At 34.0% G+C, this 13,807-nt stretch overlaps 1 protein-coding gene across 1 annotated transcript in view; it reads right to left on the reverse strand.

The window, feature by feature from the left end:
• Nucleotides 1-13,807, reverse strand: part of LOC127550724 (liver carboxylesterase 1-like) — a 50,157-nt gene that overhangs the window by 34,893 nt on the left and 1,457 nt on the right. Inside the window, exons 2-3 of the mRNA XM_051979868.1 lie at nt 2,432-2,636; nt 1,571-1,715 (exon numbers count right to left, since the gene is read on the reverse strand). Coding sequence (XP_051835828.1) covers nt 1,571-1,715; nt 2,432-2,636 — 350 coding nt within the window. The remainder of the gene's footprint in view (nt 1-1,570; nt 1,716-2,431; nt 2,637-13,807) is intronic.

Raw genomic sequence — 13,807 nt, forward strand, 5'->3', positions numbered from 1 at the left:
AACTAGGTTCTATAAGGGTTAGTTGAATGAAGAAGAGATATCTATCTGTGAGAGGATTTAGATAGAATGTGCTATTTTCACCCCAGAAAGTAAATATTACCAGAGAGTAAATATTAAAAGAAGGAAAATTAGTTTTCAAGATAAGAAGCAACTTTCTAACAATTAGAGCTATTCAACAATGGGCTTAACTTTATGGAGCAGTGAAGAGCTGGGTATTATCTTAAGCAAAATAATTTTAGTCTGCATCTCATACTTGGGGAGTCAAGGGTTTTCCAGAAATCCTAATTTATTAAATAGGAAACAGGGAGATGGAAAGTCATAGTTTAGATCCATTTAGACAAACATCCATACTAAGAATTGGATTCAAGGCTAGTTCTAAGCTTCTCCATTCAGCCTCTAGGAGAAGCCTTTTACAGGTATATGCCCAAGAAATGCTATTTCCATTTTCAGAGTTGTACAAATCAAAAATAATTAAAGAAAGAGAATAAATTTAGTCCTGAAAGAGACCTTTCAAACCCATAATTTTATAGTTGCAGAAACTGAGCCTAAGAGAAATAATTTTCAAAAAAATAGCAAAATGTATACCAAAGTCAATCAGAAATCTTTAAAAATCAACCATGCTATTTGTCCTATTTCTTATTAATGTGGATAATAGTTATGGAGGGGAAGACTTATCTAATGAAAAAAGCTTTAAACAGAATCAAGAGACCAGGTCTGAAGTATTAGTAAAAAGAAATGCAAATGCTTTGACAGCTGAATCAAGTGTGAACTGGAGTGGGGAGAGACTTGTGACAAGAAGACCAAGCATCAGGCCTAGAGACTATTGCAATAAACTAGATGTGAAATGATGAGGGCCCGTGACCAGGATGGTGGCAGTTTTAGAGAAGAAAGGAGGGTATATAGAAGAAATGTTATGAAGGTAAGATCAACAAATCTTAGCAACAGATTGGCTATGGGAGTTAAGGATAGAGTAAGAGTTGAGAATAACACCTAGATTGCAAATCTGGATGACTGGGAGGATGGGGATACCCTTGATCATAATAAGGAAGTTAGGAAGAGGAGTGAGTTTGAGGGAAACTATAACTTTCGCGTTGTATGTGTTGAGTTTAAAATATCTATGGAACATTCAGTTCAAAATGTCTGATTCTTGGAGATGTCACTAACTAACTGTGTGATTTTTGATTAAGCTCTGGAACTCACTTTTTTTTTTGTCAAGTGGGGGAAATATTGTTTGTTCCTGTGGTTGAATGGATTAATGTGGTTGAAAGAATTTTGCAGATGTAAGGTATATGTACATTTTATTCTCAATTATCTCTGTGTTTCCCACCACCCACCCAATCTATTTAATTTTTTTAATTGAAGTAAAGAGAGAGAAGCTAAGTGTCTTTAAAAAGCCATATGCCCTGCCTACTGAGAAATAAGGAAAAAGTCAAGATCCCAAACCCCTGTTACGCCTTCCAAACCAAGGACTCTTTTTCTAAACTTTTCTGCTGTAAATGCATGTAAGGACGACAAACCACCAATTCCAAAGTCAGAGTAAACCATAGTAAGCCATTCATGGTTTCCTTACTGGTAACTTGCTCTTCTTTGATAGGTCAGCAGGAGTATAAATGTTCAAGTATAAACAATCTTCAGATGTTTTCAAGGAAATTTTTTCTTCCCGGTTGGTAAAAAGGTCAGAGAGCAATTGTCCAGAAACTAGGTCCTGGGCACACCTATTCAATAAAACATGACAAAAATCTCATTTATTTTCAAGATTAAAAAGAAGTTTTCATGTCCTTTTACTCTCTATTACTAATCTGTAACCTCCCAATACCTTTGAGCTGCCTCTAATTTCCCTGGAGACTTGTTGTCTCTCTCCTAGGTACTCTTTGTGCTGGGTAGATGCCAGTGATCAAAGATCAGACCCATCCCCCACCACTTAAATCACCTGATTTAAAGGTTAAGGGCTCACCAATGGCAAAAGTGTTATAGCTCAGGAGTAATCCTGGCATGGAGGAAGAATATAGATGTAGATCATTTGCTATTGTGTTTGGCAAGTGTTCCCTTTCAGTGGATAAAATGTTCACATACAAAGGGTCAAGGAGCAGCACCTTCTAATTCCATGAAGGAAAGAAACTGAAGAACTCTAAGGAGTACCAGTTTCAACTGGGAAAAGTACTGCTATATGATCTATTTGGCTGGCATACTTCAGGGCATACCAGTCATTCTATAGTTTTAGGGATGCCCATTGTGCATTCCTGATAGGTTCTCCTATAAGAGACGTTAAAGTCCCTGAACAAGCTTAATTTCCAAGGTGAGCCAGTTGAAGGAATGTTTCTTACTAAATAGAGGGGTATAAAGCATTCAAAGAAAATTACCATGATTCTCCATGTTCTCTTACATCTCAATTCCTCCTATCCCCAGAAGAAGCAAAAGACTGATGGCTTACATGGGTGGGTAAGTAGTTGTGCTCTTTACATAGTCCCAGGATTCTGCAGGTTGTGGTGGAGAAAATCTCAGGGGTCCAAGAGGAGCTTTGGCAAAAGGGATACCCAGGAAAACATTGACAATTTTGTCAAATCCTTGTAGGCTTTCACGTTTGCCTTGGACTTTTCCATACTGAGTGTCCACTACAGGTGTTGAGGATTGCTGCCCTGACAGAGAGAAAGAGAGAGAGAGAGGTGATTGGATTGGGGAGGTAATATTCTAGAGTGGAAAAATTGCTCAGGAGTCCTTAGTGCCAGTCCCAAGTCTGTTTTTCATAAGCTATATGATCTTGGGTAAATAACTTATCTCTGGGAATCTGCTTCTTCCAACACAAGTACTATGTCAATAATACACACTTAGTGCTTTATAGTTTATAAAGCATCTAACTCAATCTTGGAGTCAAGTGGCATAATTATCACTATTTTTTTGTATGGAGAAACCTCAGTTTCCAAAGGTTAAACAACTTGCTTAGGCTCACATAGGAATAATAGCTTCTAAAAACCAAGGTCTATACATTTGATACTATGTAACAGCTTTTTTTACAATTGATTGATAGAAATGTATGAATTTGGGGGTATTTCTTCCCATGAAAATTTCTTCATTTATTCAGTTAATATTTATCAAGGACCAACTATATTTGCTGGAATTTGAGGGTTACATAGATGAATAAAACCCAATCCCTTTCCTCAATGAGCTTATACCCTAGTAGGAGAAATAACATAATGTAAATAAATTTATTTTGAATGTATGATATTCCCAACTAGGGAAATACTAGTCAGAACTCCTTCCATTACTCATTTAGGTTAAGTCCTATGTTAAGTCTCTTTTGAGGCACACAGAGATCAGGTAACATGGATAATAAATATCAGAAGCAAAATTTGACTCTAGATTTTTCAAGCTATAAGTACAGCAATGTCTCCAACATGTTCACATTGTTTCTATGTACAAATACAAAACAGAATGAAATATATAAAGAAACCAAGGAACATATCCTAACTATAGGCATACAAATAAGAGAGAAATTATGTCTAGCTAGAAATGTCAGAGAAAATTGTTGGTAATATCACATGCATGCTCCCTGTCACTTAGGCACTCCGGTTATTTGATTTCTACCTCTTCTGACTACCCCTCCTCAATTAATCTACCAGTTCTTGGTAGAAATTAGGTATTTTCACAAAAGATGTGGATAATAAACTCTCTAGAGAGAAAGCCTCATGGCAACAAAAACTATGTATTTGCCTTAATGCCTTATACCATCTTTATCTCAGTTCATAGGAGACTCTTCATGAATGTTTATTGAATTAGACCTTCTTTTTAGAATTGACTTCCCTCATCAAAGTAGCCCTCCTCTCCTTTTAAAACATGCCCTATCCTTCTGAAAAATAAATTTATTAATGATTATGTACTTGTGAGCAAATGGATTCTGAATCCTTCTCATTTCCTTATATTTCTGAGGCATCATTTTTATTTTTTTTTATTTTCAAAATATATGCATGGATAATTTTTCAATATTAGCCCTTGAAAAACCTTATATTCCAATTTTCCCCCTTCTTTTCCCATCTTCTCCCCTAGATGGCAAGTAATCCACTATTATGTTAAATATGGTAAAAATATATGTTAAATCCAATATATGTATATATATTTATACAATTATTTGTTTTTATACAATTATCTTGTTGCACAGGAAAAATCAAATCAAACAGGAAAAAAAATGACAAAAATAAAATGCAAGCAAACAACAACAAAAGAAGTGAAAATGCTATGTTGTGAACCACACTCAGTTCCCATAGTCCTCTTTCTGGGTGCAGATGGCTCTCTTCATCACAAAATCACTGGAACTGGTCTGAATTATTTCATTGTTGAAGAGATCCATGTCCATCAGAATTGGTCATCATATAATCTTGTTGTTGCCATGTACAATGATTTCCTGGTTCTTCTCATTCACTTAGCTCATATCACTTAGTTCATGTAAGTCTCTCCAGGCTTCTCTGAAATCATCCTGCTGATAATTTCTTATAGAATAATAATATTCCATAACATTTGTATACCATAATTTATTCAGCCATTCCCCAGTTGATGGGCATCCCCATTCAGTTGCCAATACAAAAAGGTCTGCCGCAAATACTTTTGCATATGTGGTCACTGTCTCTTCTTGAAGATCTCTGAGGTATTGTTTTTTAAAAGTGAATTGTGGGCAAACATACTAAAAGCAACATTGATTGGTAGAGTTGGGAAAGTGCCTAATTGGGATTTTCTGACATCACTTAGAAGACTAATGAGATATTTGGAAAAGAGCCCCAAAGTCTCTATCTTTTATCCTCTGAGATTTTGGCAAAAGTCCTGATTTGGTAAAACTTGAAAGGGAGTCATACCCAGGATTAGAAAGTCAGATTTGTGTCTCTAATTGAGTAGGTTGGGCTGATTTATGGAATTAAACCAAGTGGCACAAGTTCCAGATTGCTTGGCCAGTTGGCATCTTTCTGGCTACTTAAATTGATAGAAATGCTTTATAGCAATGAGTTGAGAAAAGGTGATACAAACAGGTATCAGAAGGTGTACACTTAGTTAGAAGCCAGAAGGATTGATTTGGTATGTTCTTCCAAATAGAATGGGCTAGAACTTGAGCTGTCCTGTTTGCTTAGAGATGGCACTCTCTATCAGCAGAACCGAAATAGGTTTGGAGAAAGGAAGCAGAAAGATGGGCAGCCCTAGTAATTAATTGTGACAAGAGCATAATAGATTAGATTATGGAACTCACAAAGCTCTTCCTACAAGAAGTTTGAGACTCAAAATATCAAGTCTTTCAGTTAATCCCCTTGGCATTAGTTTATATACCACAGAATGTACATTAATACCAGTGCTAATAGTCTTTCCCACAGAGATTATTACTACTCTTTGTATCTTCAAGAGACATAGGAGATTCTTGAAAAACTTGGCTGTTCAGATGTCATTCTGGAAAGATGGCTGAGTGATAGCTTGAGAGAAACTGAGAATAAAAAAAGAGACTAGAGAACATTTCTTTTTGGAAAGAACTGTTTTAATCCCAATCTTGGGAAGAAGATGAAGAGAATTCTTAAAAGGCCAGAGGAATGTGTAATGGATCAGTGAACTTATTGATGAAAGTTTCTCATAAATGAAGATGGACTTCTCACCAATTCACCAATAGTTCTAGAAAGCTTCCTAGAGCAACAGAATCACAATGGCATCCTGAGGAAATTGAATGATGGAGACTGAACAAGATTGTAAAGTGTCTATGTAGCTGCTCAGGATCAAAGATTTAGAATTTCAAAAGACCAATCAATTAAAGCACTTCATTTTATAGATAAGAAATTAAGGTTGAGAGAAAATAATGGACTCTTATTGAAGACTGATTATCAAGTATATGTAAATAAGAAGCACAAAGGGACTACTGGTTTCTTTGACTCCAAATTCAATCTTCTTTTTTTCTATTGTCCCACAGAGCAGCATTTCTGGCAAAATAGTTGCATTTATAGTTAGAGGTGATAAGCTATGAACTTTCTCAAAACTAAAACATTATAAAGAAAAATAGTTTATTTATGACATTGTTTAAAATATGTAACCAATAATTTTGATGTTTATTTAAGCCTTGAAGATAAAAGATTTTGATTGAAAGAGAGAGACAGAGAGACAAAAAGAAGAGGCAGAAAGGAAATGGGAGAGAGAGAGAGACAGAGAGATAAACAGAGAAACAGAGAGAGAGAGACAAAGAGAGAGAGAAAGAGAGAGAGAGAGAGATTTTTGGGAAAATAACTCTCTCTAGCTTATTAAATGAATAATATTTAACTAAACGGGAGAGAGATTTAAAGCAAACAAATTAATTTAAAAATCTTCAATTTTTGTAATTATTAAGGAAATTCCAAGACATATTTGTGGATTAACAGATAAGGATGAGAAGAATTTGTAAGAAAGCACATAGCAGGTTGAAATGAGACTACTGTATATAGATGGCAAGTATATAGTTCATTGATAGACTATGCTACACTTGGGAGAAGGGCTTATGTCTGAGACTTATATTTTTTTTTCTCTCTCATGGAAAAGTTATCATAGAATCGTAAATGCAAAATTTCTGATGATCAGTGCTGTCAATCATTAATGAAAGTTACTTTTTAAATTTATATTTTAGTTAATAGTTATCTATAATTATATTTTATTGCTTATATAGATTATATATTTTATTATTTTGATAACTTGTTTATTATATATCATATATAGATTTCATGTTGAGTAATTGGTTAATTTTACTGGTTTATCATGCATCACTATTTCAAAATGAAACATGGAAATTTATTAAAGATCCCCAATTTTAGGAGAGACTAAAAATAATAACAAAAATGGTATTATATCCTTATATTGAAAAGAAAGTTCTGTAACATTATAAAAGTTGTGAGAATCTGAAAGAGGAACACATTAATGAAGAATCTTATAGGTCTGGCTTATGGACCCATAAGAGGTATCTGATTTTCCTAGACTGATATCACACTATGGATTTGTTTCCAAAAACCTAAGAAACATTGAAATGAAATAGCAAGTCATCTATATGCTGCATTTATTGAAGCTTCATTTAAGAGCAGAGGGAGAACTCCCTCTACCTCTGTAAATTCATAAGAAATTTTTGTTAAAGAAATTCTTAAGAGATGCATAAGTAGCTATAAAACAGTTTCCATCCTTTCCTCCTCTGAGATTTAGAAGTTGAGTTCTGGAAGTGGTTTGGTAATCACTTTTGGCCTATATAACCAAGGTTTTCTGGACACTATAGGGTTGAGGGAAAGGGACAGGTCATAATCAAGTCCACACTGAGGGAAGGAATTATAGGTAGTGATTACAATCAGATATAAAGTGATGGAAAAAATAGGCACAATATCACAAAAGGATCTGGTTCCCACTGTCCATAATGAATCGTCTCTCCATACACATATTTCAATGATGGTTGTGCCTTCCTATGACATCAGAGATTGGGGAAGAATGAACATTCTACAGGGAGGTGTTTGCTATATATACTGATCTTCATTTGTAGTTAATTCAGTATCCATCCCCTGGGAAATCATCTCTGCTACCTCATGACAAGTTGTCTATATTAAATGTCTCCAACATTTTCTGGCATCAATATTAATGCAAGTTATAACACTGGCCTAATAACTATAATAGATGGTATTAAATAGTCATAACTAGTATGGAGTGAATGGAGATTTGTCCCAGGACACCAGTATAGTTGGGAGCAGGGTTCATCTTCCCCCACAGAGTAACTTCTATTCTATTCCTACCAGGTTATATTCATAAAGTATAACCACCTAATACCCCTGGGATCCTAACATCACAGAATATTTCTCGAGTATCTCTAATTGCTCAACCCTGCCCCACCCCAACATTCTGGGAATCAGGTCTCCTACTATGGATGAACTCTCTTTTCTTTCCTCTCTCTCTCTCTTCCCCACATGCTTCAAATATGTTTCTTTTTTCTTTAGTACCACAGGAAAACAAAGAATTCCTTGTTATAGGAATTTATTTTTCCTCATGGGATGCTGCAGAGTATTGCCTCTGATGCTGATGGCACCCCCTTCCCAACCTAGATAGTGAAAAATTAGATTCATATTCTGAGACTAAGATAGGTAAAATCACATTTTAAATTCCTTGGAAAAAGCAAACCTCAGGAACTTAGAATGAACTTTTAAAATAGTATTTATTCATCCTGCTACCTCTCCTCTTTTCTGGCAGTCTGGGGGTTCCTACCTCACTGAAGCAATTTGAAGAGTTGAATACCTTATTCCTCTGTAGGATCAATCATAATAGATATCTATACAGTAAAAGAAGGAATGAAAAGGCAGCAAAGAAGGACTACAGAAGATGGCAATAACAATTTGATCTACCCATTTCCTCAAACCAAAATGAAAACTAGGATCTTAAAAAACCTTCCTTTGAGTTTCTACTCCAGAAATAAAGGAGCAATAGGATTATGTCCCCAGATCAGAAGAAAGGGAACACTGAATATGAAGGAACCCACCTTTTCTAAAAACACAGGATGTATAGTTTCTTGCCTACTGGATATAACTTGCTTTCAGGAAAAGTAAGTTCTGTCAGTATGGAAAGAGTTACAGACCAATTTTGAAAAAGCTATGGAAATGATTGTTTCATGAAAATGCATTTATTGAGTATTACTATCTGCCAAGTACTGAAGCTAAAAATACAAAAGTGGGACATTTTTAAATGAATATTCTTCAAAACATTCCATTGATATCTTTGTTTTTATGTAATTTATATTTCACACTAATCATCCCTCTTTCCTTTCTCAGAAGGGGAATCACTATCTCTTGTGATAAAAAAAATAAGAACAAACAAACAAAAATTATTTCAGAGAAATGAAAGAACACATAGAAAGAGCCTGGCATTTTATAGTGTTCCATATCCTGGATTTATCACCTCTGCAAAAAGAAATCCTGAAGATGTCTTTTTATAGCTGTTCATTGGGGCCAAATTAGTTATTGTTATTTTATAGCATTGTTTGAATTGTTTTATTTGTGTTATTTCCATTTAAATAATCACTGAAAGATGCATGAATCTTATGAAAGAGCAGAATCAGCTAAAACAATTATCCCACCTCACTTAATATTAGTATAGCAGGGAATGGTGATGCAATTTTGCTCATCCCTGCTACTAGAGAATGTTGAAACAAATTAATCATTTAGACTCTTGAAGAATTCCGAACTGCAGGAAGACTAAAACTGATTGGATACCTATATTAAATATGGAACCAATATGGAAAGTCTCAAAGAGCAAGGGGCCCGCCACTTTATTGTCTCAGGAGAGACAAATCAACCCAGACTGTGAACAGAGTAGGTAAAAATTTCTATGCTTTCAGCAGAGAGACCCTATATGGTCTCTGCACTTCCATCTAGGGATGCACATTCCATATAGGGAAGGCTCAGTTTAAAAAAAAAAAGTAAAATTTCTCTACTTCTAAAACCTTAACAGTATGAGAATGTGCATTGATTTATCACTAGATGTGAACAAGGTTTGGACACCTCTGTCAAATCAATAAATTCATCATACACTTTAGATTATTTATAAAACATATTTTATTGATTTAGATGTCACTGAAAATCATTGAATAAACTGGAGTGATGTTGCATAGGAAATCTATTTTGATTGGTTGAAAACTTTGTTATATTCCGTGAAGCTTGTTGTAAAATCACCAAACTAGCTGGAATTAGGATTGGGTTGTCTGACAGTGTATTGGGAAAAGTAGAGTTTAAGAGAGAAGCCAGAAGGAATTAGCAACATGGGGACAACAAAAAAGAGGAGAAAGAAATAGTAAAATTAAATCCTGAGAGAGAAAGCAAAAATTGAAGAGGGCCATTATTTAAATAGGCATTTTGGAGAATTATTATCATAAGATATTCATTTAAGTTACTTCCTTAAGGACTGAGGAACATTCCAAAAAAGGTCTACTCTTCCACCCAATTTTTCACTTGATGCCTAACTGTAATGTACTCTATTTATTTCTTTATCCAAATGTTCCACATGAATTTTGCCTCAATGATAAAAAGACCAGGGATTAGTTAGAGAAAGTGACATAATTAAACCCCAAACTAAACATTAAGAATTTTCCTAACTGGAGAATGAGCAGTTGCCATTGTACTCCTGGTTTTTTCATTTAATATAAATTCCTTTAACCATCAGTGAAGAGAACTACAAGAACCTGAAGGGCCATTATACTGTCCATCATATACTTTAAAATAGATTACAGCTGATTAGATCTCTAGAGATAGAAGGGAAAAAGGCAGGGCAGGATGAAAAAGCATGCTACCTATCTCTATATTCTGCAATCCTGCCCCCCACTATAGTAGCCACATCCATTGTTATTACATGCATATTGTTTTCTAGTTCTCACATTATCTCAGTTCATACAAATCTTGAAATGTTTCCTGGGAAGCTCCATGTATTTAGCTGTGAAGAACAGGAAGAGACAGCAAATATAAAGGAATGGTAGTTAGAGTATTCATAAATTAATACTAACACTAAGAGGATTGGTCTGGGGAGTCACAGGGATGGGGAATCAACAGGATAGAAATTTAAAGAAATCACTATTATGTCTTTTCCAGAAACAATCCTAGCATTGATTTTATTTCTGTTTCAGAGCAAAACGTGGAAAGCAAAATGTGTGGGAATATAAGAGAAAAGTCTATTAGAAGTAGGACATCAGGATAACTGAAATATATCCAATTTATATGAAAAATGGTCAAGGGTCAACCAGGAAGGGAGACATAGACTAGTTTGGATGATGCTAATCTAAAAATGTTGGGCAGGGATAAGGGTAAGGAGACAGTATCTAGGCAGATTTGAAGGTGTCTAACTATTTTAAGATGAATGGGTTAAAATGTGGCTTGGGGCCAATTAGATATGGCTTGTTAGATGATATTTCACTCATTTTTTCAAACAAATGATTGAAAATACCCCTAAAAAAGAGAGGAGAAATAAATTTTCAGATAATATGATTCAGATTCAGAGGATGGAAAAAATGATAGTAGGCCCCAGGATAATAAACCTTTCTCACAATTCAAAGCTATTCAAATATGGAAGTGGTTGCCTTGAGAAAGACAATAAGTTCCTCATCAAGCAGTAAATCCAAGCCTCCAAAAGAAGGCACTTAAGCACCAAGGAATCACAGTGAGGATTGTGCCAGACTTGGAAGTTACCTCTATAAAAGAAAACTTGAAATAAGATAAGCTAGAAGTCAAAAGATATAAGCTTATAAACTAAGAATAACACCAGAAAAGTTGACCACACATATTCTTTTTTTTTTGGGGGGGGGGGAGGGGGAGTCAGGGGAAATTGAGCTTTAGTGAAATAGAGTTCCTCTAACTATTCTTGATGAAGTTAAGAGAGTGGAGTAGACACTTTGAAATGGAAACACAAGAATCAAAAGAAACAAGAAGAAGACTAGGTGATAGAAACATTTCATACTCTTATTAGGAGAGGAGAAAACAAGTAAGTGTCCCTTCAGAACCCTCCTGTCTTCTAGGGTCATAGAAAGAGTAAAAAAAAAAAAGAGAATATTTATATAAATTTTGAAAATGTAACAGGAAAAACAGATATATTACAAAAGAGAGAAGAGGAAGGTAGAAAATATATAGAAGAGGTATCTGAGGAGAAAATTATACAGATATGGAGGAAGAGGGAAATGTGGCAGGCATTTACTGTCTTTTGAACTAGAAAAGGAGGATTGAGTATGTACACAATGAGGAAGAGTTTGGTATAGAAATACATTAAAGTCAACAAAGAATATGACAGGGAAAGAAAGATTAAGAGGGAGTGCTTAGAGAGAGATTAGTTATAAGCGAAATAAACTCCATCTTCTGAGGGTAAAATGTAAAGTAAGATAATAGAAAAAAAAAGAAAGGACAATTTATTTTAACATAACATATGACTATTCAGTGGTTAAAGCTCTGGCACTGTACCACACTGAGAAAGAGGAATGGTAACAATACACGACATTATCTTGCTACCATTTTTTTTTTTTTAATCAATGCATTGCCTTAATGGAATAGGCCTGCTAGTGATAGTACTATTGGAAAAAAATGAAGAGTATTTTTTTGGGGGAAATTATATAACTACATAGGATTTAAAGTGGGCACCATTTGTATTATTAAATCATTGCCTTGTGAAAACACATATGCTATGTCATAAAATAAAATTAAAAAAGAAAAAGAACCTGTAGTTTAGGCCTATATGGGGGAAGAGACTGGAAGCATTGGAATGGAAATATAATGAATAAATATAAATGATCAGTATTGAGCATATCTTTCTCAAAATGCTCTCATCACTAAAGAAAGGACTCATAGAGAGGATGGGAGGGGGTAGTAAGGAAAAAGTAAAGAAGAACAGGAAAAAAGAAAAGAAACAAAAATATAACTGTAAGTAAATGAGATGAATTAATCCACAAAATAGGGGACAGTAGTAAAGTGGAATAGAAAGCAGAATCCTCAAATATTTTGTATAACTAAAAGTATGGCATTTATAAGAAACACACACAACAGAAATATTTCTGGAATATTCATATAAAAGTTCAACAAAATATAGTATACTCAAAAGATCAGTGGTAGCAAGTATAATCTTAAGACAAAGCAATAGTAAAATCAGAGTTGATTAAAAGAAATTAAAGGAAACAAATTAGAAGAAAATACTTAAAAGCACCATAGATAAAAAGTTACTCAATTAATGTGTACCAAAAGGCACAGTATATAAAAATATTTAAAAGAGAAATTTGATCAATTTGCAGGGGAAAAAATGGTAAGAGCATAGTGGTCAGGGATCTTAATGGCTTTCTCTCACATTTAGACAAATCTGAAAAAAAAAAACAAAACAATGATGTCAAGAACCTAAATAGAAATTTAGAAATATTAAGTATGATAGATCTCTAGTAACTATTAAATGGGAACAAGAATGAGTATCCATATTTCTTACCTGTGCATGACATTGAAAAACAAACTGACCATATATTATTACATGTGGATTTTATAAAATTATTTTTAGTTGTGTACAAAGCACTGTCTCCTAGTCTAAAAATAAATTCTCACATTTTTATGATTTCTATTGATTCTAATTTAATAAACATGAATCATAGAATTATAGAGTTTATATCTAGAAGGGACCTTAGAAATTATCTGATCTAATCACTTCATTTTACAAAGGAAGATACTCTGCACCAGAGGCTGGTATACACATAAAATAAACATCCTAATCTTTTGACTTAACTTTCCTTCCTCTTGCCAAATTTAAGAGATTTCTTGTCTTGGACAGGATGTTTTCTCACAATTGATCTTCTAACCAAAACTGAATTATTAATAATCCCTTTAATATTAATTATTTTCATTTGCTCCTTAAAAATGTTATAGGCTCACTGAATATTAGAAATGGAAGAGATCATATTAATTATCTAGTCATTCATCATATTAATTATTATTATCTAATTATCTAATTTAGAGATTCTTAACTTTTTGATGTCATAGGTACTCTAGTGAGCTTATGGACATCTATTAAAAGAGGTCTATATGTTAAAAACATGTTAATGCTTTTAAATGCATAAATTAAAATACAGGAAATTACAAAGGAACTCATTTATATTAAAATAAACATGAAATTGTTTTCCTATCCAAGTTCATAGAACCTTTAAATCTATCCAAAGACTCTTTGGGTCTATAGGCCCCAAATTTAAGATTCCCTGTTCTAGTCCAACTCCTTTCTTTCATAGCTATTACTCATACATATTTCTTTCTTAGAGGATCAGAAAGTGACAAATTATTCTTTTCAACAGAATCTAGCA

This window comes from Antechinus flavipes, chromosome 2, assembly GCF_016432865.1.
Source record: "Antechinus flavipes isolate AdamAnt ecotype Samford, QLD, Australia chromosome 2, AdamAnt_v2, whole genome shotgun sequence".
NCBI lineage: Eukaryota > Metazoa > Chordata > Mammalia > Dasyuromorphia > Dasyuridae > Antechinus > Antechinus flavipes.